At 41.6% G+C, this 23,437-nt stretch overlaps 2 protein-coding genes across 3 annotated transcripts; both read right to left on the bottom strand.

Moving 5' to 3' along the window:
• Window positions 1-413: 413 nt before the first annotated feature.
• Window positions 414-12,714, bottom strand: RBFA (ribosome binding factor A). Of its 2 annotated transcripts, none has more exons than XM_026115693.2 (7): window positions 12,470-12,714; window positions 11,847-11,889; window positions 10,026-10,202; window positions 7,382-7,494; window positions 5,733-5,817; window positions 3,376-3,449; window positions 414-1,388 (listed from the first exon to the last, which is right to left on the bottom strand). In XM_026115693.2, exons 1-7 carry the CDS (start codon window positions 12,583-12,585, stop codon window positions 998-1,000), a joined length of 999 nt encoding a protein of 332 aa, XP_025971478.2. In that variant the 5' UTR covers window positions 12,586-12,714; the 3' UTR covers window positions 414-997. The 2 variants fall into 2 exon arrangements, with proteins under 2 accessions (XP_025971478.2, XP_025971479.1); XM_026115694.2 differs by having other exon boundaries at window positions 11,847-11,885; window positions 12,470-12,603.
• Window positions 12,715-13,343: 629 nt separating this feature from the next.
• Window positions 13,344-19,759, bottom strand: LOC112992543 (probable 2-ketogluconate reductase). The gene is made up of 6 exons (XM_026115705.2): window positions 19,608-19,759; window positions 17,719-18,103; window positions 16,582-16,753; window positions 14,787-14,965; window positions 14,115-14,211; window positions 13,344-13,734 (listed from the first exon to the last, which is right to left on the bottom strand). The coding sequence occupies exons 2-6, from the start codon at window positions 18,098-18,100 to the stop codon at window positions 13,581-13,583; spliced, it is 984 nt and encodes a 327-aa protein (XP_025971490.1). The 5' UTR covers window positions 18,101-18,103; window positions 19,608-19,759; the 3' UTR covers window positions 13,344-13,580.
• Between the last annotated feature and the right edge of the window lie 3,678 nt (window positions 19,760-23,437).

The raw sequence follows: 23,437 nt of genomic DNA, 5'->3' as shown, positions 1-23,437 counted from the left end.
TTGTACTGTCTGTTATTTACTTTACTTCCTCATTAACTAACAGACTCAAGTACTTCTTACTTCTCGTAGAACTCTTTACTACCTTTCTCACTGTAATTTATCTTGCAGCTTCAGCCTTTCTGACTATACACTCATGCTATTATTTGTACTTGCTTTGAGTCAGTGAGCTTTATTCTTGCTTCTCATACGATTCCTTACCCTTTTAAAAATCTTAAATAGTTACTAGAGCATTCAGATCAGTCTCTGACTCTGCTTCTTTGCTGCCTTTTCTCTGCTTTAGTTTTCAATATATTCTTTTCAGTAATGGTCAGTGCTTTGCCTTATTTTACCAGATAGATGAGGAGTTCCCAGTCCTTTTCTGGTTGCAACCCCCTCTTCACAACTGTAGATCTCCAAATAGTGACATAAATTAATTGATTTTCTTTCAGGATTGTAACTTTATTTGCCACCATCTCAATGGGTTTCACCATCTTGTGGAAAGAGCCCCATTACACTAGGTTTTCTGCAGAATACAACATCCAAGTCTCTGTGCACCGAAGGCTGCTTTTTGAACTCCATTGTCATTATTCTGCTTTCCTTCTTCCTTCCTGTCCTTAGAAAAACAGGGACCATCATTTTATGATTATTTTTATCCAAATCAACCCCCAATTTTTTTTTTAATAGTTACACAGAAACAAGAAAAAAATTATTGGAAATAACCAAGAGAACTGCAAGAAGTTTTAACTCACAGTGCTGCCCAATGTATATTTTGTTGCTGGAAAACTGCTCTCTGGCCGAAATTCTTACAACTACAGTGGCTTGAAAGGTTCTTAACAAAGCATCGCAAACATCATTTTCATTCTGCTTACATAACTTCTGCTAGCAAACCTCAGCATGTGTGGCAAACCTGTTAGTTTCAAAGAGGAAGTGGTGAACAGACTGTATAAAACTAATCTTTCCATATCTATGGCAGTCTTTTTTGCTATTGACAGTCTCCATTTTAAAGGGAGTGGCTTTCTCACTTCAGTTTAACAGTAGGTTGACTTTCAGTTTTGCCATCATCTGCCTCCAGTTTGTTTACTTCTTCCTGCAATTCATGCTCCAGCTCATAATCAGAGATTGATTCAGTGTTGTCATCCAAGTAATCAGCTTCATATTTGTCCAGTAAATATTTCTGTGGTGTAACGTCATCATCAGGGGGATTCCTTACTTTCTTCTTTTTCATTTTCTTCTGAATCATAGACAGCTGCTGCTCCTGCTGTTCCATCCAGGCAATGCCTTCCGTATCTTTTGACACTTTCAGTCTTTTGTACTCCATTATCTGTTTATTCAGCAGTTCATGATCAATACCAAAAAGATTAGACCGGATGGGTGAATCTGAAGATTCTGTAGCTGAAGAGTCTGGTTTACTGTGAAAAGGAAAAGATTTTTTTTTCCCTCTGTGTATATTTTAAGCAGCAATGTTAATTGTGGCAGTTTGGGTAACCCACAAATAAACTGGACTTTCCAGTTGGAGTTTATTAATTCACTGTGTTTGGCATTGTGCTCCCCATGTCAAGGAGAAAGAGCTACCATTGAGCTAAGTGTCCAAGGATAAGCTGTGAATAAGCTTGTCAACATGTCAACAGATTTTATGGTGGGAAACCAATAGAGCAATTACATTCCAGGTGAAACATCTTGTTTCTAGCTATTACAGAGAGTGGGATTTGCAGAAGAGCAGATTACCCAGATGATGAACAAACTTCAGTTTTAAAAGCTTCAATCTGAGAAACTCAGGAGGATGTACAACATACTTTCATTTAAAAAAAAGTTTTATTGTACTCCAGCCATAAATGTACCCAGCTAAATAAAGAATGAGGAAGATGTCAAAGCCAGTCAAAGTCTATATGCCTGTCCACTGCTACCAATCCTTTGTCCCTGAAAAGATATCCCTGTAAGCCAGAGCTGCTAATGTTGTGCTCTAGGAAAAGGTGTGCACAGATGACAGTTAGCACTGGATCTGGGAGCCCCAAGGAAGTTAGACTACTCCCACTTGTCTAAGGAATAGAAGAAAAACAGTCTATGCCCAGAACACATCAAAAGGACACATGAAACAGTGCACTGCCTTAGGCCAGACCTAAGCATTTCCATGAGACAAACCGAGCAAGCTGCTAGGTGCCCTGTGGCAAAGTCTGTCCCAACTGTGATTTCCCCTCAGAATTTATTTCTGATTTACACCTGATGAACAGTCCTGTGAGCCATTACGGCACAAAAGATGACAGTCATTTTCACTAAGAGAAGCCAGCACACGAGTGGAAGACTCTTGTGGGCTTCAAGAGTATCCAGTCCACATACTCACTGTTCTAATAGCTTGTTCAACCCAATCCCTAAGAGCCAAAAATCCCTCACAGAAGAATGCAAAAGTTATGTTTTATTAACCTAAGGAGATGTATCAGTAAACTGGACTGATGTACATGTACAACAACCCAAACTTATAACGGAATAGAAGATGTCAAATGGATAGGCTAATGGTATATTTATGCTGGTAAACATAGGGCTTTTATCTACACAAGGAAGTAAGAAATGACAATTACTGCTATGAGGCATTTTTAAAATTTAATTACTGCAAACACATTGAGTCCTGAATTCTAAGAAGTTCTAGAAATATTGCTCTCATCAAATTAATGATACCAATACCAGAACAAGTATTGGGTCCACAAGTGACAAATCCCATGACCACATCACTCAGAGTAGAGAGGTCAGACACGGCTGATTTCTGAGACTATGTTTTGATATCACCTTATGGGTTAATAGCTTCTAAAAGCCTATACGTTGTGCTGTTACAAGTGACAATTCAGTTATTCTCCACAGCTTAACAGAGGTCCACTTAAATATAAAAAGTAGATTTTCCCTTTCTGTATTTGCAAACTTGTGGTCTGCAGCAAGGCACCTCTGCAGAAGAACCAAAGACAAAACAGACCATAAAAATATCTCAGTGCTAAAACATAAAAGTAAACCAGAGCACATACAATAAGAAATATTTTCTCCTAGTTTTAATGAATGAGTGTAACATTCGTAAACAAAGCTGAAACACAAAATAAAATGCCATCCTCTACATATAATTTCTGGGATGGTTACATATTAGTTTTGTCCTCAGTTATTCTATAGCTTTTTCTGTTACAAAAGGCCCAAATGATCTTTTTAAAAGCCAAGGTGCCTTACTGGGGTAAGGTCTTCTATAAACTCTCTCTCTTCTACTTTGTATTTCCTCTTAAGACCACTTTACTGAACTCTGACATAAAAATAATAACACATCTAATTAAAATACACTTTTTATCACATCAAATAATACTCAATTTAAGTTGGCAAACACTGATGAAAACAGACACTTGCCCAATTTTGATTTTAAAAGCCCACCTGGAATCATTTTGAAGTAACTTTTCTTCTTCTTCTGGAGAACCAAAATCAGCAATTGACAATAATTCATCAATCTGTAAACACATGAAGACAATACATATTAAAGGCCCTCTACTAAATTTCCTTTTTCACATCTACAGAAGAAATAGACAAGTATCAAATGGTAAATAATAATTTCTTTTCTACATGTACGGGATATTTAGCAGAACAATTTCAAAATAGCCTTTTCCTCCATTTTCATTTAAATAGCTACTGTGAAATGTATGTTATAGTATAATTTTTCACCGGCTATGAGATGAGTTGGATCACTCAACAGATTTCGTGCACTTTTTAGGCTACGAGAGTGTCAGCATATATCTATCCTTCTGGCCTGGGAATTTTAAACCAAATAGCATAATCAATCCATGCCAAGTTTTTTGTCTTATGCATATTCTGAACATATTTTTTTCATTTGGTTTTACTTCAGTCTTGCAAATTCTTTTTAACAACATCCTTATGCAGGGATTTTTGTCCCTTCTTCCCTCTTTCTGGAAGTTTTTGCCTCTATCCCATGTAAATATTGAACAGTTTTCCCAGCTCCCTTTTAACATCATGGTAAGTGCTACAAATCTAGTGAATCTGACGCTTACAGACTGCGTTTATTTGTGAAAGTTTTATCTCATTTGAAATCTTTATTCCTACTTTTCTTTACATCACTTCCCTTCTAATTCAAGGTGCTATTCTTCTTCTTGGAGTTGAATTGGATGGTCTTTCCCTGTCTTGCCACACTTAAAAATCAGTTTCAGCTACATTATTCAAAGCCCTGTTATTCAGACTTGTGGATTATTCAAATCACACAGTCTGCAAAGCATGAGAAGATGACCCATCTACATATTTCCTAGTGCCATTCACTGACAGGAACTGCATAAGGAAGATTTTTTACTTGTCTTGTGTAGTTAGCTTAGCTTAGCACCAAGAAAGGTGCCTCTGCACTGAAACTTGAAGGCAAAGTCGTCCAAGGGGTTTTCTTCTTCTTCAAAAAGAACAGGTGGTCATTTAAAGAAGGCTGGGAAACAGTGATTAACAGAACAGGTTCCATAATAACAAACCTGAAAAGTAGGACCTGCAAAAATATTGTTGCTCCATCTAGATAGGCTAATAACAATAAGAATAATGACCAGGTTCCTTCATAATCACAAGTAGATTGTGTAGAAATTCTTGTACTGAGCTGGGGGGGCATAAGAATGAATACAAGCAGCTTTCATAAGTGTTTAGGTCATCTTTGTTCTTGTGCTTTTTGTTGATGCTAATGCAGAGGAAAAAAATTCAGACTGTGGATCAGTACTGGCATGAAATTCTTTCAGAATTTTTATGATCAAAGAAATTTCAAGCAGTTCACTGCATTTCTAGAGAGTAATGAAGTTCTCATTATCTCTTTCCAGGCTGCTAATATGCACTGTATGAGCCCATGAGTCATTACTAGCAACTGCATATGCTAGTAGTAATAGTAATATATCTAAGAATAAGGCACTTTAAAGAACATTGGTTGAAATGAGCATATTCATATTTCTGTGCCCTAAATTCACAAAAATAGCTTGAGGAGCCATTTGTTATGAAATTCCATTCATCAATGTCATTTCTCTGTTTTGTAAATCTCACCACTTAAAAAAGGTCTCCCGTCACAGTCCTAATAAGAGCAAATTTCTAGAAAACATCATTATTCCAGAAATATTTCTGCTAGTTTATCAACACTTTGAGAGAAGATGTGGAACACTGAAGATTCTAAAAAACAATAATAATAATAGTCTCAGTGAGCTTAATCCTCTATGCAATGATATGCACTTCCCCAGAAATGTTTTAACAATTCATAGATGGAAAAAGGTTGGGGTAAACAACAACAAGAACAAAATCACTAACTAGATTCAAAGGCATTTTAAGAACATGTAATGTTTAAAATGTGGAGGACAGTTCCTCAGACCTCATTCCTACAGTAGTCTCTGTCAGACAGGAGATAACTGGCTACCCTGAGAGTGTAATTTCATTTTTTAGGCCATTTAGTTTATTTAATTCACTTAATTATCTGTCACAAGTCTCCCTAAATATTTCATTTGAGAAATTGTAACATAGCAAAATTCTTGAGGATATAGCCAGAAGGATTCTTTTACACTGAATATATGCATCGGTATTACTAAAGATTCTTTGCCAAAATGCTTTGGAACATGAAGAGCAAAGGTTATAAACCAAGACTGATTTCTAATGTAAATTGCTATTGCAATTGAATTATCACTTCTCTCTGTATTCCTAAGCACTATGATGTGCTAAGTGATCATGTTATGCATACAGTGATATTTGTACGTTGAGTCAAGGATTACAGTTACCTTTTTTAAAGCTGCTGCTTCTTTGTCTTTTATAAATACTATTGGGGGTACATTTCCTATAATCTGATGACTCATCAGAAGATACCTGGCAAAAATAGAACATTCACATGTTTTGATTAATAGTACAACATCTCCAGGACAGGTAAAATATTTGTTATTAAATTACATTAGAGCAGTAGTGAAAGTTTAAGGATAGGGTCTTACCCTCACAGGGTAAAAAGGGTACCTGAAGGGTATTCATTCAGGTTAGGGCTCAGCAATATATCATTGCAGAACCTCAACTTGGAATATATATCATTATAAATATTAAATACTAAAACTATTAGCTGCAGATCCTGCTGGGTATCACTTTAGTCCCCTGTACACACAAGTTGGCCTAACTTTTTCCCCACTCCATTTGGCTTGCTCAACCCCTCTGTAGGGACAAGAGCAGCTGAAGGTTACAGCCCTCACAGTGCGGCAAGAAAACCAGTCCCCCGTGCTGTCTGCAGGAGGGATGGATATGCCCCCTTCATCGTTTCTCCAGCCAGCAACACTCCTTCTCAAAGTGTGGAAGCTGCCACCCATATCTGGTTACTGGGTCGCGGGTTGGGAGTACAGGAGGGCGTTGTGCTGGTGTGGGAGTTACACAGTCTTGGAAAACAGGGGAGAAGGAAATGGCTCTTTAAGTATGCTCCAATGCCACCTTCCCCAAGGGGTGAAGTCCTGATGCTCCCAACAAACTGACTGGATAGCACAGGGTAAGCAAGGGAAGAAGAAGAGAACAAAATCTCTATAATATCCTGAAAACTCACTGGCCCCTCTGCCAAAAACAGGCAAAAGTATCACAGTACCTGGCAGTATCCTTACACTTATTTTTTGGTATCAGTATTGTGAAGGATTTCTGTAATATTGGTCATCCTTTCTGGAGGTCCGCTGTTTGGAATGTACTATTAGTAAGTCATTTCCAGAATTAAAATCCAGGACAGTTTTAGCTTGTTAAATAAAAATGCAAGCTAAAAGACACCTTACATATGCGACATGGTACGAGCAATACTTGCAAAGTTTTCTGTATGCAAGATGTTAGTTTGTATATTCAGAGCAATTCTATTGAATTAAACACAGGCGAGGAAAAAATAAAACGTAAGGACGACAAAATGCACAGAAAAGTTAATTGAGATTTAAGGGCAAAAAAACCCCACTGTGATAAAATGGCTCTGTGAAAAACAAAATCCGAATTGTTCCCAGCTATCAGAATTGCAGAGTGAATCTGGAAGGAGGCACTTCTTGTATCCAGAAGTTCTCTCTTGTGCAGCACACATCCTAGCCTATTGTAGGGCCTGGTAAGCCCAAAACACCACCACTAATGCAATGAAACCACACTTTAGTGAAACTCCTCTTTCTTTCTGCTCAGCCCAGTCCAAACCGAGGTAAGCGCAGAAGCCAAGTAAGCCAGCTATGCCCCAAAAGGAGAATTCACAGCTGGCCTGGGACTGCCATCCATCCCTGTGAGGCTCATCACAGGAGATACTCTGACCCCAAGTATCTAAGAACTTAAAGTATCCCAACAAGTCAGATTTAGATTGTTAGGAATACTTAAGAAATGTTATTAATATAGTACATGGCTATGAATTTATGAAGTAGTGTAACAGTTTATGGTATAGCAGTACCGTATACGTGGAGCACTCTTCTGCAGTACACTTTCAACATAACTGTCTTTCTCTGTAGTAGAAGAAGGGTTCCAGTAAATACGACATGCTGAAAACTTTGATGCCATGGACACCTGCAAATAGGCAAACCTTCTTTTAAATTTATACATATATACCTCCGTGTGTGTGTACACATATACATACACACGTTTCATATACAACAAAGCATCCACTCCATAAATAAACATGCAACAATCCAATTTAGATATATAAATGCTTAGGAGAACCTTTTCTCCCACCCTGCTCTTAAGAACCAAAATGATAAAGGACCCTTACAGCAGCATGGTTCAACACTGAGTAAGATTCACATTCTGTATCTGAAGGTACTTCTTAATTTAGGAAAATCACTGCCTAATCACCCCCTTAAATGGAGAAGAAGTCCTTCAACACTTATATGTTATTGACAGGGCTATGTTTACTGAATGCCATGCTACTACCATCACAAATAGTCCAGAATTACTATTTATTGCATGCTATGTTGGAATATAGTTGTTGAAAAGTGTACGTTTCTGCTAAAGAAGGAACTGTGACAATGTCTGGTTTGTTCTCACCTAGAGTTTGGTTTCGATATTCACAGAAATAGCTGTCATGTATGCAATTGAAAACACATATGCTTCTGCCTCTGCACAACATGAAGTAGACTGATTACCTTCCTGACGACACTTTTTAAACATCGATTGAATTCTGCTAGATTCCCATAACTGTCATTCATCTCATCTAGCAGTGTCTTAAAAAACACTTCTCACTGTAAGAGTACATTCAGCAAACTTCCACAAAGCCAATCTATTAACCTGTCTAGCTCAACCAAAGAAGAGTTGAGAATGAGGGAGGGAAAAGCATAAACTACTAATTAAAGGCACAGTTCAGAGATCAAGAAGTCCCCTAGTCTAGGGGCTAACTCTTCAAACAAATAGCTGTCTACAAACATTAGCAGAAGAAGCCAACGCAGAGTAAGGATATTCCCAGGAATGAAAACTGCATGACCATCAAGTCTGCTGTTGATAAACTGACAGCACCTACTTTTTCCTGGGGCAATTATTTTAGGACAGAATGGACTGTCCTCACACACCAGGGTAGATTATGACTGTTGTCCACCACCAAAGAACTCCTTTTTTGAGAAAGCCACCGCTCACTGAAAAAGTAATTACTAACAATGATCACTAACTGGTTGTTTCTGTTGCAAGATCAGCCTTCCATATCTCCCAAACTAAGCCTAACATTAAAGTACATAAACACCCCAGCCCAACACAAGCCATTTCTTGATCATCACATGAGTAATGTAACTGGGTGGATAAAAGTTTGATGCATCAAGGCTGAAGCATGATTCTTATCTATATTACTGTAAATCTGTTATCTGTATAATTTTAAATATGAGAAAACAAATTCCGATGTATTGCAGAAAGCCTTCTAAGAGCTTTCTTTTGATAATGGAAATAAGGATATCAGATCACAATTAGCTTAAGAATAAAACAGGACTGAGTCTCTGCCATGTCCCAGTGCAGCAGGGACAATAAGCACTATGCAGTTATAAAAATATCTGTACTATATTTTTAAGAAGGTTGTTTCTTTCTCTCCCTTATTTCTTAAGTCAAATTTGTTGTTTCCTTTACAGCAATGTCTCCTCAAAGTGTTGCAGCTTGTCTACACCAGCCAGTATTTAAGTGTAAACATGCCATTAGGGTTGCAGAGGCAATCCCCAAAGCCCTAGAGAGAGAAATAATGTAAGAGGGACACTGCACATGTGTATCCAAAAGGTTACCTTACCCATGTAATTTAAATCACTAGCCTGAAGGCAGAATGAATTCCACCAACATAAAGATCTGTTTCTATCATAACTGACAAACCCCTTGCCACAGATGCAGCTATGAGGTACAATTCTTTTTCTGTGCTTCTAACCAACAAAGTTAAATCCATAAAGTTTTTAAGACAAATCTTGGTATTATTTCATCTGAACAATACAAGAAAGGTAGGAGAGAAAACTACAAACAATAAACAAGAACGTGGCAACTGACTTAGTTTTGAACCACAGTTTTAACTTCCCCCTCAAATTTGAATTATACCACTAGCTACACCTATATACAAACATATCCAATTCTTCTGGAACCCTGTTTGCCAATGCCATTTTATTAGGCTTGCCATTTTTTGAACTAAACTCATGCCCTGCTTAAGCCTCCTGCCTGTGTAATGAAGCTGATGAGGGAACAAGGAGGCATCAGCTCTCACACAGCTGCATCAAGAAAAGCCTCTGGGAAAGGCATAGTTGTGTTGCTAAAACCAGGCTCCTTCATCTGAAAGGGGCAAGGCGAGTAATACATGTTCACGTAACAGAAAGAAAGGTTGTGCCAGCAAAAAACACCATTTAGTTGGAGTAAATGACATTTGCATTACTATACTGGCAAAGGACTACTAAACTGGTACAACAATGGCAAAGCTCTCCTAGCATGTAAGGTGAACCCAGCATCTCATCTTTAGTGCCACAGTTAGCAGCGCTGCGGCAAAGCCCCCTGCACATGTCAGGATGCCCAGGGGGGTTCCCTCAGCATGCGGCACGGGCCTTAAGGTGTAATCAGAGCGGCTCAACACAAACTGTAGTTTTTCCACTTGCCTTGCAGATTTCTAGCTTGAGGTCATAAAGCTCTTGATTAACTTCACAGGTAGTCATCATCTCTGTCACAGCTTTACAAATAAGACTATTCAAGACTCTGCAACGTATGTTATCTTCTTTCCTAATTTTTATCTGGTCATCCTTCATTACAGAGGCCAACTTGGTTGGTTTATACAGCTTCAAAAAAAAAACAAAAAAAATACATTAGTCAGTAGCTACAAACTTATATTAGGCAATAATATACAGTTTTACTAAGCATGATCTTAGAGTGCTGTTGTTGCAGCTGTTGTGACCTTATATAGGTCTTATATATCAAACATTTAAAGAATTTCTCCTCACAAAGAGTATTTCTCCTCACAAAACTTTTGATCTTCACCTATTACAGTCAAGGTTTCTTATTTTCTTTAATACTTTGTAGCTATTTTTACAGCTCAGTAGCTCAGTTTTCCAAAACAGAGCAGGTATTAACAAGAAAACGTTGCTGTTGTTCAAAGAAGAAATGTAAAAACTTGTTTTCCAGATTAAGTCTCATGTACTTATTTTTGCAGTGTGGTTTGCCCAGAAAGAGAACTCTGAGCACAGTATAATTTGTAACTAGAAGTAAAACTAAAAAACCTGCACCCATCAAGCAATTAAACTCAAAAAAAACTCAGAAGCTTGTCATTCTGTGACTGGGACAACTCTCTGCAGACTGTTGATCAGAATTTGTCTCCTACCAGCAAGAATTCAAAGCAATTATAATCGGAGATTCTTGTAGCATGGGCACCATCCTTTTCAATATAGGAAAACTGGTCTGGAAAGGCTCTCTGGGGTCATCGAGCCTAGTAGTTCCTTGCAGTCACAAGCAATCATGCCATGGATGTTTCTTCCAAAATGATCCACAGAACATCTACTCATGTAGTGCTGTATACTATATACCATGTACTGCAAGACTACTTCCCCAGGAGACTTACAGCATCTACATAAGCCAAAAGCCTCAAAAATTACAGCATACCGCAGTAAGAGAGTAAAAAAGCTAAAGCTATGAACCATATCCATGAACCCTATAACTGCAGAAAAAGAAATAAAAGCACATAGGGAATACCAAAAAGTGGAACATTGTGCCCCATACTATTGTAGAAAAAAACAAGGCAAAAATAATAATTCCTGCCAATCGGACATAGAAAAAAAAATATTCTTCAGTTTAATTATGAGCTTACAATAATCGGCTCCGGAACATCTTTCAGTTCCATTTGGAATATCATTCTGCATTTTTTACCTCTGCAGCTGAACAGGCCTAATTATAGAAGCAGACCACAATGCTGTACTTTACCTAAAAATAACTTTTTTTCAGTTAGCCACCGTTTCACAGTTGTTTTAGCTGACATAAGCCAGCAGTGCCATTTACAGAGGAAGTTGTGGCCCTCCAGCTGCAGGGTTTTCTTGTAGTGATTCCTCTTCTTTGTGCTGAGAAGTGATATGTTCCCAGCCTCGTTGGGAGTCATACTTGGAAAGCGATCCAGATTAATACTAAGCAAGTATATAAATTTTTAATATGGATCAGTTCTCTGATATAGGCTCAACAGTGTGCACGAAAGCATTGGTGCTGATGCACATAAAAGAATGGCACAGAGAAGAAAATGGCTAAGGAGGAGGGGAGGGCAGCACTGCTCCAAACAGCAATCATGGCACATCATAGTAAAACTGGACCGCTAGTGTTTATTCATAAAATCCCACTACTTCTCTACTAAATACTTTTCCCAAAGTTACGGGAGCTGGCGGAAGTACAAGTTTGTGCCTCCTAGCACAGGTAAACACGGTACTTTAAAAGCTTGTACTTACCATTTTAGATTCCAGGGCAGGGCTGTTGTACCAGAACTTCTTTCTTTTGGAAAAGGGAAAGGAATGCATTTTTTATCTTTAAGCAATTCAGAGAAACGATGGGCACCCCGTGCAATTAAAATGTCACCTGCCTGAAAACATACTGACATACCCCCCCATCACCACTAGATTTTATGCCTACAAACTTTCATGTTTCCACATAGTATCTAGGAGTTGTTTAGGCGGGGTATGCAGGACGCAATGCTTCCCATACACAGAAAAAGCTTTATGTGGTGGTGGTGGGGGGAAGCAAAAAAACTAATGTTTCTTTAGGGAGCGATATAACTTGGTGAAGTATTAAAATGCCTTTATCACAACCCTAGAGATACCTGACGCTGCTGTTTGCAAGGTCGGTTTACAGTGCTTAATGCTTTGAGGGCGTGCGTCAATCCCTGCTTACACCAGGCTGCGTTTTAGCCTTGAGAGGGTTTTCACCGCGCGATGGCACAAACCGCCGGTGCCCGGGAGCATGGGCGTGGCCCGGCCGCTGGCCCCGTCCCGCGGCCTGCAGGCCCCGTCGGAGCCCGCCGGGCGGCCCGCAGGAAGCGCCTCAAGCCCCGGGCGTCCCGCGGCCCGGCACCTACCTGGTTTTGTGCAACATTTTCTTCAGCAGGTTCCGGGAGCCGCCGAGGGCGGCGGACGTGCGCAGCGCCCGCCCGCCCCGCGCCGCCGCCGCCGCCGCGGCCCGGACGCCCCACATAGTCCCGCAGCGGCCCGGCCCGGCCCGGCCCGGCCCCGCGCGGCTCGGCTCGGCCCGGCTCCGCGGCGGGGCCGTAGCGCCCCCGGCGGAGGCGGCGGTAACCGCGAGCCCGCGGCAGGGCCGGGCCGGGGCGGAGCTGCTGCGGGGCCGCCGCGGCACCCCCACCACCACCCCCACCACCGCCGCCGAGCGGCGGCGCTCCAGCCCGTGGAAGGGCTGTTTTTCTGGTTTTTGGTTTCTCTCTTATTTTTCTCTTATGTATGTAACGTAAGCAGTGCGGGGGAGTGACTGTAGCGGAGGAGGCCGGACGCAGGAGACCACGACTCCCAAGGCCGGTTTTGCTGGCACAGCAGTGTAATTTGGGACTATGTCTTTGTGTACGCAGGGGTTAAATCATGCTCCCAGCCAACACAGCTAAGCTAACCCCAAGCCCTGTGCAGACATAACCTATGCTCAGGCTATATTATTTGGATAACGGATTTAGCCTATAAGCAAATATAAATCTGGTTCCTGACATAAGCTATATTTGCATTAAAGGGTTATACCAGCAAAAGCCTTGCAAACAAGTCCCCAGTTGTGCATTACTGCTGGCATCAGAGATCTTCAGAACAGCCAGTCTGCAGTTTGCTGTGTAATGTCATTCATTAGTGGCACTAGAATATATGGTCATGTAATGAGTTAAATGTCTTTCAATTCAGTGTTGGAATGATCTGCACTTTCAAAAGAAAGCAAGAAAAATAAATCACACCAACACAAAATTCTGGACTTTCGATTTTTTTGTTTAAGTTCAGGATCAAACGCTCCAGTTTTCTACACAGAATCACTTTTTGTTTTTTAAATAAATTAAAACTATGCATTATACTTCTGTGTTTTATCTGTGTAACACACAGAGGCTAATTACATGATCATGGGCTAATTACATGAAGAGTGATCGAGCTACCATTCCCTCCCTTCAGAATAAACACTACTAACATCATCATTAAATGCAAGCCACTTTACAGTAACACTTCATTAGGGATAGGAAGACCTGTAAGAGCAGCTTGTATGTTTTCAGTCATGTTTTCCATCATAAGGCGACGCGTCTCCTTAGTGGCACTTCCAATGTGAGGAGTTATTGTAACGTTCTTCATCTTTAACAAAGGATGATCCCTGAAAAAGGAAAGAAATACTGAAGTAGTCACTCACAGAGCATTTATGTGCTATTTCAGAACCTGAAAGGAGCCAGGGACATATTTAAAATAATAATTACAAACAAAAACTAATTACATGATTCACACGTATTCCAAGTGGAGTTCAAACACCTGCAGTTTTTAGGCAGCAAACCTTTCAGATAGGTCAGCATGAATCTTGTTTGCCCAGGACTGAAGAATTAGGACTGAAGAATTGGACACATCATTCCAGCAGGACTAGTGCACATGCATTATGTACGTCTACTAATAACTATAAAAATTATATAACCTCACACGTGCTGACAAACTTATTTCGAAGCGCACACACCCATTTAGATTTAACTTGAATGAGTGTTCTACCTTGGCAAAGGTTCAGGGTATGTCACATCCAGAGCAGCTGCCTTAATAACTTTGTTTTGAAGGGCTTCCACCAAAGCATCCTGATCCACAACCAGACCTGGATTACAATAAAAAAGATATTCTCATTTTCATATTCCTTACAGATCTCTTGCCACCTTTCCTGGCACAGTGTTCAGACAAATAGTAGGACTAGTGATGTTCACAAAGCAAAAGTGGCAGCAGAGCATGGGAAATGGGTGGGAAACCTTGGGCACTCGCAACAGAGCTGGACAGTCAGAAATATTAAAAGGCCATACATAGCACCATAAAACAAAGTAAGAGTGCCAGTCTTCAGGGTGGGCTGTGCCACCTTGATATATGTAATCAAGAACACTGCACTAACAGGATAGAAAATAAAAGGCTTGAGTAGGAGGTTATGCAAGTATACATAGACTTCCAGCACTCTAAACTCTGTGACATTTTAGAGACCTACCTCTTCAGAATTATGGAAATGCTTACAAGTTTTGCCAAGACACAGCCACGGACTTCTAAATAATCTAGTAAGAGATTTTACAGAAAATTTCAGAGTGACAGGCTTTATATTAGGGTTGGGTTTTCCCAGGACTTTTAATACCCCCAAAATTAATAACTGCCAGCCAACCATAAAGCAGCTCTACTTATTTTGCACCCCACCTCTGCTGATATTAATGAGAGTAGCTGTGGGTTTCATCAGCTCCAGCTCCCTCTTCCCAATCAGTTTGTGCGTCTGTGGAGTCAGAGTCACAGCCAGCATCACAAAATCTGACTGCTGGAGCAAGTCATCTATCTTTTTACAGTAAATAGCTCCAACAGCACTTTCTTCTTCCTTGTTTCTGAGGGGGGAAAAAAAATTAAATTCCAGTAGCAAGCAGAAAGTTACAGAAAAAATTCAAATTACTGTAAGAGAAATGGATTCTTAATTGTGTTCTTGCTTCTCCTTTAGTGAGAAGCAGCTAGCTAGCTACTTGGCTGAAACACAGTAAAGAAAATGTTAAGGTCTGTTTCCCAGAATATCAAGTGCTTTGTATAAAAATGTGCAGTACTGTATCTGTGGGGAAGGAAAGTGGGAAATGAGTACCACACAAATGCACTCAACAAATAACAAAACAAATGTATGTGGCACAGTTTCTGGTTGTAACAAGGATTCTTTTCCAATCCAAATGCAAGACTCTTATGTTCGATGTTAACTCCCTTCCCTGTGAAAAGTAACCCATCTGAAAATTGCTGAGACAGACACAACAGGGCAATGGTTAAATCCTTAGAAATTTAAGTCAATAGCAGTCTGTCTGACCTGCGGATCAGTGCTGGTTCGCAGAAACTATATGGTTCTGCCTTCACTTTATACCCATTTCAGGACAAGATCTGGGCAGGTACTGCCCTGCTCCCATCGGTATCCTGATGTGATTCCAGCAAAAAAAACACAGACAGGCCTGATGGGAGCCACAGCATATCTGAGTGGGCTCCCAGTGTGGATTACCAAGAGGCAGGTATGCAGAAGGGCACATAAACTTCATATAGAGGACAGCCAAAAGGCTGGCAAGTGCTGCTCCCTTTATTGACAGATAATTTGGAAAAGATAAGTTGTTTACACCTGGGTCCCTCCTAGACACTAGTCACAGGAGTTACGTCCTGTTGGAGCCCTATTCGACTCAATCTATTGAGAAGTCACTGACACTATGGAAAGGCTCAGGAAACTGATTCACAGGGAGATCAGCGAGATCTACCAGTTCTACTCTCTTCGGACTTTGTTTTTGTATAAACTGTGCAATTAATGACCCTCTTGAAGCAAGCATATGTATCTTGCCACTTAACATTAATAGCCAATAAGAAGACAGTTACTGTCAGGGCCCCAAGGGCAACATTAGCCTTGGCATGTCCCTGCCTAGCCTCCCCTAAGGCCTCCCCCAACCCCTGCCCCAAGGCCCAGGACCCCTCTTCAGCCCAGCCCAGGGCCATCAGCCGCTGCCCTAGCAATGCCGGTCTCCAACGCTGCCACAGTTGTGCCTTTGCCTGGCCACAGGCCCCACTGATCTGCACCCAACCTGTGCTCTGACTGCCTGGCCCAGCCTCAGCCCAGCCCCGGCCCCACGGCCCTGCCCAGCCATCACAGGGCTGTGTCTGACCCTGGTTACCCTCACTGGGCCTGATCCTGATCCTGACCAACACAGCTGACTGCATAGCCTGGCCTCAGCCTGGCCCTGTCACCACAGCCCTGCCTAGCCATCACGGGACCTGATCTGCAGATTGACTTCCTGGCTTGACCTCAGATCTGCCTCATCGCCATGAACTTGCCTGATGATCTGGGCTCTTGGTTGAACCTGGACACTATCTCTGGGCCAGTCCTGCTCAGGTACTGTGGCACTAAGCCACAACAAGACAGCCAGAGGTACAAGTAATTTTTAAAAGCACTGACAAAATACACTTTCCATGGAGCTGTATACGTTTTTACCTCTGGTTCCTGTTGTGGTACAAAATCTTCATGTCAAAGGCTCTGGCCCTCTGAGCCACTTTGTAGCCAATGGTGCCCATTCCAATAATCCCTAGAGCTGTTCCAGAAACTTCAACTCCCAGCCAGTCAGCAGGGAAATATTCAGTGTCAGGGGAAACTGCCATCTGATAGCCTTGGGGGAAGGAAAAAAAGAAAAAAAATGTCATGTAAGAATTGAATGATCCTTGGCATCTGGTTACCATTGCTTACTTTTCTATAATAACACAGAAGCAGAGGAACCATACCTTACTGTTACTGTGTTTCTGACCAAGAGGTGAATAATGTTGCACTGGCAACATGATTTCTTAAATCCATTTCTTGCTTAGGACAGAAACATCCCCCCCCCCCCCCCTTTGGAAGACAAGGAAGGTAGGACAAAGCTGCAATCTCACTTTGACATGCATCACAAACCCGCTTGTCATCTCTCTCTGCCTGCTGTACCAATTTCCGTCCCATTAACTGGCACCTCAGCAACAGGCCGTTGGCGAGGCAACTCATGGTGGTTGGCCAACAAGGCTAATGAAACTCGTAGTGTCATGGGTGTCACCTACATTAGAGATACTGCATTGTGTAACTGAAGAAATACAAGTTGTAGTATCATTGAAAGACTGCCAGTAAGGCCAAAACATGATTCCCAGCCATCTTGAAGATATGCCAAAGCTGGCACAGAAAGGAAACACAGAGCACGGTGGATAGATTTCTGGAGAGTTTGTTCACAATGACTCAAATACGTGTCAGCTTGCTTTAAAGACAGGTCTCAGGGCTCTTGCAAATATTCCATTTCATCAGAACTTGAAAAGCAAGACTGCAGTGAATGAGCCGCATGAGGGAATGGTTATGGGCTGATGTAGAAGAGATCTGAATTACATGCGTCTGGAAGAAGGAATATATCTATCTTGCTGCTATGTCTGTGGGGAAATTGTATGCACTGTGTTTAAGTTATAGGCAGCAAGACAGATTTATCTTAACTTTTCTCATCCCTAGATTTTTCTATATTTTTATTTTAAGCTTATTTTTACCTCAGGACACATTTTTTTAATGGTATATTTTGAAGAGTCAGTCTTTCTACAAAAAGACTAAAACCATTCCATTTATTACCTTCCACAAGTCTCCGGGCAGACGCCAGCATCAAAGCAACTCCCAAGTCTGCAGTGTCCGTGGAAACAACAAATGGAGTGTTGGACACTTTCACACCAAAGCTGGAGAGGAGGTTCAGGTCCAAGTGATCTATTCCCACCCCAGAGCTTGCAACTACTTTCAAGTTAGGCAGGCTCTGGAGCAGCTCTTCATCAATAACAGGCTTGTGATACCACATAAAAATAGCTCTGATCTTTTCGCCAAGAAACTTCTTGTTTTCAAGATATTCTTTCATGGTGATAAGGCAAAAACGTGTCTTCAGAAATTCAGTGTGGTCCTCATATACTCCATGTTTCCCTCCTATACAGTCAATTAGCACATACGGCAGTTCCTGGTCTTCCATGTCCTACAAAAGCAAGAAGAAAACAAAATGGCATATCATTAAGTGACCTGTTATGCTTTTTTTTTTTTTCAAAAACAGGAATTGATCGGCTCCATTACGTGTTGTTTTCCCACTTTGTGATAGAGTTGGCTAAAGCTCAGCTATTCACTCTGACATACAGAACTGTTCCTGTGTTGTTCTTGTTTTATTCTGAAGGATGTTTTATTCTTACATAGTCTTATTAATACAACAGGAAAACATTTTTGTTTCTAGCACACTAGCTGTGCTAACACATATACAAAAGAGCTACCATATATTTGTCCTGTTCAGTTTTCAATCTGTTGAGAGGCCAAGGTCTTGAAAATTTAATAATTTAAATTTTCCCTGTGGCCTTCTGAGTTCAGGGCTATCTTTCAGTGCCCAAGGTCTGTCCTGATTGATTACCACTTACGCAGCCATGTTAAGTAATTGCCATGAATAAGAATACCAGAGGACAGGTCTTGTTTAATATAATTGAGTTATATACACATTATAACTTTTTTTTTTTTTTTTTTTTTTTTTTGCTTAGTTTCCCTCAATATCCCAACATCTCTGCACTTGGTCAACTCTGGAAAAATGAAGTCTCTTGATTATCTCAGATTAAAAAATGAGAGACTAACAAGTTGCCTCTCAGCTGCTTAGGAAACACAGACATCGTGTCAGAGGCACAGGAAAGGCAAATGTGCACTGGACCCGATACCAGCTAGCAGTACTTTTTTTTGGCTTAGAACAACCGGGAATACCTGCTCCAGGACTGCTGAAAACAGCACCGCCGCTCCCGAGAGGACAAGCAACACCACAACTGACAGCCCTCCCCCCCTAAAAAAAAGTCTCCAACCGCTAAATCGCGCTTTTATGGGCTGGTTTTCCACACTTCGGGTAGCTTGAGCCCTCCAAAAAGACACTTTAAAGGCATCTGCAGTTTTCCCCGTCAGCCTGCAGGTGGAACTAGAGACAGAAACATGGATACAGAGCAGCTGGCGCCGCTCATCCCCGGCCCTGTGGGGACAGGCCGAGCAAACCGACTCCTGCTTTTTACTCCAACCCAAGCGCCACGCGGGCCGCTCAGGGCGGTAACGGCCGCCCGTTTCCAGTCAGGTGCGACCGTTGGGGACCGGGGGGCTCCCCCGCGCCCGCGCCACCCGGCAGGTAACGCCGAGCTCGTGTTTTTTCGCGGCCAAGCGCAGCCGAGGCTGCGGAGAGACCCAGGGGGCGGCGGGCCCCGCGGCAGGGGGCCCCAGTCAGCGGCAGCCGGCGCGCAGCCACCATGGCGGGCGGCTGAGGTGAACGCGCGCCACCAGCCCCCGTGAGGGGGCGGCTCCGTTAGCGACCAAAAGCTTCCCTTAAACCACACTTTTTCTTTTTTTTTCCTTTTTTTTTGTTTTGTTTTTTAGCTTTACGCCCTCACGAGCACGCACCTGAAGTGCGCAACCACACGGGCCGCCGCCCGGCGGGTAAGGGGGGGGGGGATGCGCAGACGGCGACTCACCTGCGCGCCCGCGCCGCTCGCAGCCCTGCGCCCCTCACCGCGCTCCGGCCTCGGGCGGGCCGGGGCGGAGCGAGGCGAGGCGCGGCCGCTCCGCGGGGCTGCCCGGAGGCAGGGCGGCCGCCCGGGGCACAGGCGGGCGCCGCCTCGCCGTGAGGGGGGCGCGGCGGCGGCAGGCTGGGCGCCGGCCCCGCGCCTGGGAGCGAAACGGCCTTTCTGGGGCTCTTTAGTTCTCTTTTTGGCCATAAAGCTATATGCGTGTGAATTAATGCGACATGAAGGGTTATCTTTGCTCAGCAGACACCAGTAACTTGTCATGGCATACATGCGAATGCCCTCGCTCAGCAGACACCAGTAACTTGTCATGGCATACATGCGAATGCCCTCGATATCCGTTTTTCACTGAGATCGCAGCAACTGGGGTCGCTGCAGTGCTCGGGTGCGGGTGCTGCAGTCCCGGTTGCAGGCGGTCCTGTGCCCGCTCCGGCTGAGGAGTGCCTGGAATTTTTCCTGCCAAGGCTACTCGCACTGAAAATCACGGACATGGAAGCAGCCATGTGCTGTTTTAGTACTTTTTTCACGAAGCCTGTACTACTGAAGTGATCGCCCTGCTGTGCAGGTGGTCAGCAGCCAGGCAGCGGGATGCCTGGCGCCTTCAGTGGAGGGAACTGAGGAGCCTGGAAACACCGCTTCTGCGTGAGGCCAGGGCAACCCGCTGCTCCCAAGCTGAGAAATAACCAGCGATTGTGAAACGCTGTGTTTCTCCTATCTAGTGTAATACTCTGCAAAAGGATGGACTACACAATCATATCTTAACTATTTAGTCCTCAAACAGATCTTGATATGCTGAACGGCAGGACAATCGAGTTCAAGTCCTCTGTAAAATAACTATGAAAAAATAAAGCATAATAAAATGTTGTAATAATTGTACAAAAACATAAATTGTTGTTATCCTATTGATGTTGCCTGAGTATCATTCATTTACATGGATTTTAAAGTCAGACCGCTAAACTTTAAACCCAAAGTTAGTTAGCCAGAACATATTAGCTGGATTCTTAATAGTATTTGTCATCTGTATTTTCTCTTTAAAATAAAGCAACAGAACTAAAAGTGCTTACACATAACCTGTTTCACATCAACTGTTTCCAGGTTTGCCTGATGAGACATAATGTGTGATCTTTTAACTTACTGCTTACACAACAAAGCCGGAGGCCAAAGGACCATTGTGAAGCCCCCCCCAAGGACGTAATCAGCCTAGCTATGGGTCTATGTAAGGAGATCTGCCACGTTTTAGTAGTGCGTGTGAAAAAAAGAGAACTTTGGCAGGAGGTCACAGAGACAGAAGCAGACAAACAGAAACCCCCAAACCTAATTCTGCAGGTCTGTTCCAAGATCACTGGGCAGCCTGAAGCCCTTTACTGGTTTCTTACCAGTCCAAAAGGCTATCTCCTGCTCTTTGTATAAAACACTCATGAACTGTTCTGCTGTACAGTAGTTTTCTCCTTGCACTAGTGCACTAGTATGTTCTAAGTAGTTTTAATTTGCAAAGTATCTCATAGATAGCTATGTAGTGTTTTAAGGTGAAATGTTTAATGTTGTATGTGCTGTTGGTTTTCCTTAGTGGCATTTTGAGGGGCTCTATTATGCTAGTGTTGTGACAAAATTCTCTAGAACTAAAAATAACTATGGGTATGGGGAGAGAAGTATTGCACAGTTCATGAAATTCATCCTGTTTCATCCCTAAGTATTGTGTTTTGTTTCTGCATAAAGCTGCAGAGTGAGCTGATGCCTGTCATGTTAACAAGGTGCTTGCATAATAATTCCTTCTTAAGGTTAGACTTTAGAAGTATTGCATTAACCTGAAAGACTTTTACATAATGGAATGTAATGTACTTCCTAGCTGGAGTGTACTAGCTGAACTATGTAATTGGAGAAAGACACCCTTCTCATATGTCTATGTTGAAAGCAATGCTAGATGCAACCAGGATTAATAGAACAGAAAACCAAGGGAGGAAATCTATATTCACATGAGTTTGTCTCAGGCAAGGCCAACCCAAGCAACGTATGTCTTTTCACTGACTCTAAACTATTATAAAGCGTTATCACTAACCTGTCTGTTTGCCTTAGGTAAGGCCTGCTTTCCTAGTAGACAATTATAGCAGCACTTTGTGCAAGATCATGTACTGTTCCCCCATCAAAATGTTTCAAACAAATTTGAATCAAGACTAAACTATAATGGTTCGGCTCTTTGCATCATGTGGCCACTGTATTTTTTGATCCATTTTTAGTAATCTTAAGGTTAGATGTTCTTTGTCTTCCAACCACAGTTTAAATAGGATAACAGAGATAAAAAACAGCATCTAAAAAGCACAGGAAGGTTTCCTGAGGTACACGTCAGCTAATCTGACACTATTCAATAAATATTCCTAGATGAAGGAAAAACAGGAAACAATGGACCATTTTTGCTGTTTAGTTCGAAAGGAGAGTAAGTTGCCACCTAGAGACATTTTGAGAAACTGTGCTTTAGGTCATGATTTCTGGTCTGTAAGGCAACACCAGCTAGTTAGATGTTATGTGTGAATTGAACCCTTGGTCCCAGTGACTGACTGGTATCCTGTCATCTAGCGTTGTGTCTTTGTGTCTAAAATAACACCCTGGCAGGCAGGATTTCTATAGCAAATTGGCCCAGATTCTTGAAATATCTGCAAGAATAAGAGGAAAACTCCAGGCAGATACCAAGCATGTTCTGCTGTTTTATGGAGTGGCAAAATTAAGTACTGTATCTGCTTTGAAGTTTGCTGCTTCTGCTTCACATCTAGAGAAAAGCTTGTGCACACAAAAGCTCATTTATTTTTTCCAGTTTTATGATATTAATCCCCTAAAAGATATTTTTCATCACTGGAAACCATGTTATTTTAGACTCTTGTAGCTTTGTTTTAAACTCTGTAAATTATTGCTCAACTTTTTATTTTGAAATAATAAATTTGACTTATTTTTGTCAAGGTTTTACAGGTGACAATCAAAGGGATGCTGGATGCCTCTACCTCAGAGAACAGGGAGTCTATGTAAAAGGTACATGAAATTCTTGCCAGCCTACTTGCTGCTCCAGAAAAGCTACAATGTCTTGTTTCTCTGAGCTGTCAGTGTTGGTAACATCATATGTTAAGTTGGTGAAAGGAAATGTCTCTTGGCAAGTACCAGTATATAATATATATATTTGGAGTGTAATGCTCTGTGTGTTTTTATAGACTTTTTTGTGTTCCCACTGATTTACAGAATGGCATGAGAGGCTTACAGGATTCCAAATATTATTCCAAATATTTTGCAGGAAATTGAAAAATCGGGGGGTAGACTACAAATAAACTTGATATTGCAAATATGGCAGCCAGTTCATCTTGAAGTATATTTTTCACTAGTGCTGTTGTTTACAGCTAATAATTTAACTGTCTGCTAAAATCTGGTCTTGTATAAGTGGTTCTGAGTACATTTCTGAAATCTGAAAGGACTTTTACCCCTGCATTTTATGTCTCAGGAGCTAGTTTAAATAAAGACTTCCATATAGAAAGTTGGTATTTCTAGTTTGGTACTTTGTTGTTTTTGATATCTAATAGAATGGGACCAAAGTGAGTTATGTATTTCAAAAAGACATTTTCTTAAGGACTGCTATACAAAATCTGTTGATAACATTTTAAGAATTATTATTTTCCTTTTCTCATTAACTATTTTCCGTAGGTTGGAGTGTTATTTCCAAAGCTCTCCAAGACTAGTACTGAATGTGGAGACATTTCTCTTACCTAAAGACAGCGTGGTAAAATGACAGGTCCACTGGAGTG

The sequence above is a fragment of the Dromaius novaehollandiae genome, chromosome 2 (assembly GCF_036370855.1).
Source record: "Dromaius novaehollandiae isolate bDroNov1 chromosome 2, bDroNov1.hap1, whole genome shotgun sequence".
Lineage (NCBI taxonomy): Eukaryota > Metazoa > Chordata > Aves > Casuariiformes > Dromaiidae > Dromaius > Dromaius novaehollandiae.
This window is presented reverse-complemented; position numbering and strand designations above follow the sequence as displayed.